Consider the following 6348-nt stretch of genomic DNA (forward strand, 5'->3'; position numbering starts at 1 on the left):
GGAGAAATAGCTGTGTTTAAGTTTTAGCAGTCTCCTTAGTTGATAAAATTTGGTGAATATTTGCATTTCAACTGTTTCTTTCAGTGAGGTGATGGATATTTTTTAAAAAGTAGCCATCAAAACCTTGTTTCTTGGATGCAGAGAGAGCTGCAGGGCCTGGAGACAATCTGAGGAACTGTATCTGACTGGATTTATCCTGGAGAAGAAGACAAAGGAGCATGAGTACTGTTCTGATTTTTGTATAGGTTCAGTAAAAATGTAGGACTATCACCCTTTGAGTTTCAAATGCAAGTATATTAATCGTTCCATATATATATCAGAGCTATGAACCTATGATTGCCATACGTCTGGGTTTTCCCAGGAATTGGGCTCGGAAAATGGCGTTTGGGCAGATTTTTGCCGAATTGACAAAATGTCAGTGAAAACCTGGACGTATGGCAAGCAGAGCAATTTTTTAAAAACCAAGCTTTAAAAAGCCTTTAAAGAACCTAAAAAATTAGTGGGGAGTGGGGGGAGATGTTCCCAAAAATGTCCGAATTTTCACTTTAGGGAATATGGCAACCGTTAATGAACCAGTTAGAATTTATTACCTCTTCAGCAATGCTAATAATTGCTTCAGTTCAGATGACACAATTAGAAAATGCTTCTGTTGATTAATGCATGGCTTGGGAATGTCTCAAAGGTTTAGAGGATCACTTGGGGGGTATCTCAAGTTTTAAAACTCACTCACATTTTAAAATCTCCATTTTTATTCCACCAGAACTAATTTACTGATTATGGGATGCTTTCACTTCTAACGTTACATATGACAGTACAAATATTTTTATTGCTTATCTCAGCGTATTTTATACGTTAAATCCTAATCAATGTCTGCATACATCATGACTGAAAATTCCTTTTTCTTTTCTCTCATCCTGAGAAATGAAAATTTAGAAATGAGAGCAGTAATTAATTTGTCTGATATGCCTATCCTGCATTCATCTAAAAGAATACCCTTCTGTCCATTATATACCTTATAATTAGTGTTTGTCTTGCATTTAAATCTGCTTTGTGCTCTCTAGTGGCATTTCATAGTGTTGCCAGCTTGGAATTACACGACTTAACATAGCAGATCATACAAATACAGAAAATACAGAAAAATAATTTGTAAAACAGTTCCTACTGAAACATGTCAGGGATATTAACAAATGACTGCAAACATGCATGCACCGGCAAACAAGTTCAGTTGAAGCTGTAGGGGATTGAATATCAATTTTAGTCAGTACATACTAAGCACTTATGGAAAAATAACAGTATTTCAGTACCTAAATACAACATACCAACGTTTAGAGCTCTGGTGGTGACTTATATTTGAGGGTAGGGTGTCCTTAGCCAGCATATATACTGTTTGAACATAATATTATTAGAATTATAAAACTTGAAGCAGAAATTCATTAGATGATACAGAGCTTCATTATAACCTCTAAAATGTCTGTGTTACGCTCCTTCCTGTTCATATCTTGAGAGACCAAGGGGGAAGGGGAAGATTGTCAGAAATCATCCATGAACTGAGCTGCTGCTCACAGAAGGTGCCTTGCCTCATTTTGAGTGATCAGTCCCTGTTAACCCCCACACTCGAGCCCACCCCATTTAGCAGGTTCCCCTAACCCTAAGGAGAGACGCTTCAGACAGCTTGTGGAGCTGTAGCTGGGAGAAGGGGGCAATAAAGTCACCTTCCACCAACTCCCTTCAGTCACAGTTACTTTGGATCCAGCTTCTTTATTGCTCCTTTGTTGAATTTTCTATTGCAGCCTCCCTGGAACAAGTACCTGTTCCTTTGTACTCTGTAGATTGGAATGCATGCTAATGGCAGCACATAAATAATAGATACAAGTGTCTTCAAATGAGAAATTGGGGTGAATTCATTTGATGGTCATCTTCGATTTTGTTTCAGAAAGCATCTGAGATGTTATATTTGTAGCAAGTGCAGAGTTAACAAATCATTCTATATAAAAACAAATAAGACCCTCTGAATTAGGATTGCCTTGCCTCTTTAAAAAAAATATTGTAAGTGATGCTCTCTGGAGTTTTCCACATACATTTTTTTTTTAACACAAACTGAGAAATACCTGAAGCATAGTGGGTAGCCAGTAGGTTTTCTGCAGGGGTTACTACTGAGAGTTGACAGAGGGCATCCTGGCAAATGTTCAGAAACTCGCATTAACTTTGTTGAGCTCGGCATGGGACCTTGTGTTCGGCAGAATTCTCCTGACCTGCCTCTCTGCATGCCGAGCTAATCAGCAAACACCTAATGAGCCTGCTCTAAAGAAACAGACCCTCTCCCAGCCTACTTCATTTTCATAGATTCTCTGGGGGGAGGGGAGAGACAAGACTTCATAAGGACTGATGATGCTGCAAAGACCACAATAATGATAATTAACTTGCTGAATTTAGAAGATTATGCTGTTAATTAGTTGCAAAATAAAGATAAGTAATAGAGGAGCAGATGGTAAGATAACACCCAGGAGAAGGAGGGTTATTACTCTGATGAGGTTTTGTGGCAGATATGAAATATGGATCTGACTTTTTCATAAATTGTTTCTACAATATATCCTCTTGTTTCTGTGAACTCGTGATGGAGCGATCTATTCCTACCAATTCTGACAGATGTGATAGGGATTTATTTTGAAGGGTATACATAATTTTTATACTAAAAAAGATGCCTTTGCTGTTCAGGATTAGAATGTCGTCTGTGTTTCAGCAATATTGCAAATACAAATTGAATGACTATCAATGTACTTCATCATTTCTAATTATACTTTAAATATGTATTTTATTATATCACTAGAGAGAACATTAACAATCACTATCAACAGTATGGTGCAGTGAATAAAGAGCTCAATTCTACAGCTTAGTGGGTAGCCTTGAGCAAATTTTCTCTCAACCTTACCTACTTTGTCGGGTGGTTGGGGGTACATGTAAATTGCCCCAAGCTCCTTGGAGGAAGAGCAGACTTCCAAATGGTGGTCATGAATCTACTTAACCGGTTGAAATTATTGGGTCGATTATTGGAACATTTTGAAGGCTTTAAAATATTTGAGACTATTTAGGAACAAATATTCAAACTTGTTACACAGGGCTGTCCCGGAAAGCATGGCATCGTTTTGCACTCTTCCTATAGGTGTTGTGATTTCCCTTGTCCTGTGACTCACCTCTCCAACTTCATCACTCCTTTCTTCAGTGACTTGGTCCATTTTTTGTCCATTAATGCTATGGTGGGGGCAGGGGGGTGGATGGCCTAAATTGTTCAATTCCTTGGGAACTTGAGGCATCCCTTCTCAGAAGCGGTTGTTAACCTGCCTCAGCAATTTGACTGGAGAGAATATAGTCCTGAAGCCTGAGGACCTGGTGCTGGCTGAGCCAAAATACTTCTGTGGCTTGTGAATGCTTCTGTGAATATATAGTGATATATTTCCCAGTTGAGGGGGGCGGGGAGGTTGCTGGCTGAGTGAAGCAGCAAGTTCTGAGCCAATTTAGCTTTGCTGCTTAAGCAAAATAGCTTGGGGAGTGGGACAGCTGTGGCCAAGCCATAAGTAAGTATGAGAATGGACGGGAAATGGACCTAAAGGCCATCAGCTGGATATTCCTTCTATAACCATATATACTATGTAGTTAGAAAGACAACGTAATATTTTTAAGGGGTTTTTAATAGTGGTTTTTTGCATTTATTAATTTATATTTTATTGTAAAAAAAAAATCAAATATAAAGCAGTAAAGTGATACACAAGAAAAGGAAAAAGAACAAAACACAGAACTGTATAAAGGTGGAAAACATTATATGAATATATACAAAAAATACCCTAACCCATACATTCTTTTATAATTTTGATATTATCCTAAAATGAACAGAAATATTAACAGTCCACTACATTTTGTATAAATTCGTTCCAAATATTGTCATGTTTGTCCAAGCAGAGTCTATGTCTGTAAGCAGTCCATTCATAGGTTGCAAGTGTTAACATATTATCAACCCACTGATTAAAGAACGTAATATTTTTAGTGATCATTTTTAGTTATTGAACTATGGAACAGATACCTACTGTTATCCTCTGGTCCCTTTGATGTTTTTGGTACTTGTATTTGGCCAAAAGCACTGGATCACTTTGGCAGTGTGTACAACTCACATCACAATCTGAAGTACCCCTTCTTACTAGCTCAGAAATATACTCAAATATAATAGTATTTTTGCTAACCATTTTAACTCTGTGTTTCATACCCATCATCTTGTTTACATTGTGGATCTATAACTTTCTGGAACTAGAAGAAGTGGTATTAGTCAGTTCTTTGTAAAAGGAAAAAGACAGGGGAGGCAAAATGAAGTACAGGCAAGTGTTGTTTTAGGCGCGACTGATGTGTGTGCAGTTGCGCACATGTGCACAGCATTGAACCTGGAAGTGACCCGGAAACGTCATAAAAGGCATCACCGAAAGGGGGGGGCGGAGGCAGAACAGGTGCAGAATGGGGTGTTTCAGTTGAACACAATTTTACACAGGCGTGCAGTGACATTGAATGCAAATCCTGCGCAAATCGGGGGTTGCCTGTACAGTGGTACCTCGGTTTAATAACAGCCCTGTTTACAAACTATTCGCTTTACAAACTCCGCAAAACCGGAAGTAGTGTCCCGGTTTGCGAACTTTACCTTGGTCTACGAACGGAAGCCGAATGGTGGAAGGACACCGGCGGCGGGAGGCCTCATTAGGGAAAGTGCGCCTCGGTTTAAGAACAGTTTTGGTTTAAGAACGGACTTCCGGAACGGATTAAGTTCGTAAACCGAGGTACCACTGTATATGCTTAGAATGAAAGCAGTTGGTTGTTTCCAGTGCTGTGCAAGTGGATCTGCACTTGCACAAGGGAAGTTTCCTCCCTTCTCATGGCAGCACCCTGCACCCTCCCAAAAGCCTCTCCTGGAATTTTGGGGGTCTTCATGAGAGGTATAGAATGGAGCTGCAGCAGCAGGAGGAGGAGAATCTCCGAAAACTGGGCATGAGCAGCTTTCACAGGCCACTCTTAAGCCTAGTGAACAGCTGGGTAAGTTGACTATTGCGGCCTGCAGTTGTTCATCGTGGAAAAATTCATTTTTGTCTTTCAGAGATTGAAAGCTGCCTTAACCCAGCAGCACTCTCAGGTCCCAAATGGAGATACTGCAAAGGGACAAACAAGTGGATTGGTTAGAACTCAGTCGGAGGAAGCACGGCCACAGTCGCTGCAGCAGCCTGCTACATCTACTACTGAAACACCGGTAAGAAGCCTTGCTTCTGGTGCTGTTTGCTACCATATAAACATCCTGTGTTACTTCCTGACAGACTCTTAGCTTAGTGTTATGTGCAAACCAGCAATCTTGGCTTACAACAAACAAGGCAGCTTCATTAACCCATGGTTTGTAGTTGACTTGTTTAGCGACTAACTATTCTTTGTTCAGGCTCACTGAGGCTCATTCACTAAACCATGGCTTAGCATTGCATATGAACCAGCCCTATATTGCAAGTGCTTGAACTCTTACACAAAATATTTTTTAATGCTAGAATTTCCTCTTTTTAAATACAAAAAAGAGAGAAACTCACTGAATTATATGGCTTACCTTAAAGTGAGGGTTGGATAAGTCATTTCATTCAGCTCCACTCTGCCTCTATAATAGTATATTCTGTGTTGTATCCAGTGGTTGTGCAAGTGTAAGATAGTTCATACAACCAATCTATCATTTCTCTTCCCCTCTGCATCCCTGAAAAGCTTCTCCAGAGGGGGAGCCTAGTGAATATTGTGGATTTTTAATATTTTTTTTACAAGGTAGCAGTGGGGTTGGGAGAGTGGCTCACATTTGGGTAGGGTAATCTTTCATGAGTTGGAAGTTTAGTTCTGTATTGCCAACCTGTGTTTGATATGTCTGCTATAGTCAACATGTCAACAGTGCATTTTGTTTTTACTTTAAAACTCTTTAAAATGAAAGCTCAAGATTGTATGTGTTCAATTTATAGTCTGCACTAAATGAGACCATTATAGTCAATGCTGTGTGATATATTAGAGGAATGTGAATTTCTGTCCAAAGTCTAAGCTTGAACTAAAAGTTTTGTGGCAATGAACTCTGGCATCCCTTGCTTCCTGCAGGCTTCTCCAGCACAGCTTGCACCGCAAACGCCAAATACAGGTGGTCGACGACGAAGGGCAGCAAATGAAGATCCTGATGAGAAAAGGCGGAAATTCCTAGAGCGGAATAGGGCGGCAGCATCAAGGTGTAGACAAAAAAGAAAAGTTTGGGTGCAGTCTTTGGAGAAGAAAGCTGAAGACTTGAGCTCGTTAAATGGTCAATTGCAG

General features: G+C 39.8%; 1 protein-coding gene across 10 annotated transcripts in view; it reads left to right on the top strand.

The window, feature by feature from the left end:
* ATF2 (activating transcription factor 2) overlaps positions 1-6348 on the top strand; it is a 38919-nt gene that overhangs the window by 23763 nt on the left and 8808 nt on the right. For all 10 annotated transcript variants that reach the window (XM_083468975.1, XM_083468978.1, XM_083468984.1 and 7 more), the window contains 2 exons: positions 5129-5278; positions 6142-6348. In XM_083468975.1, the coding sequence (XP_083325101.1) occupies positions 5129-5278; positions 6142-6348 (357 nt within the window). The remainder of the gene's footprint in view (positions 1-5128; positions 5279-6141) is intronic.

This window comes from Podarcis liolepis (genome assembly GCF_965112155.1).
Source record: "Podarcis liolepis genome assembly, chromosome: 1".
Classification (NCBI taxonomy): Eukaryota; Metazoa; Chordata; class Lepidosauria; order Squamata; family Lacertidae; genus Podarcis; species Podarcis liolepis.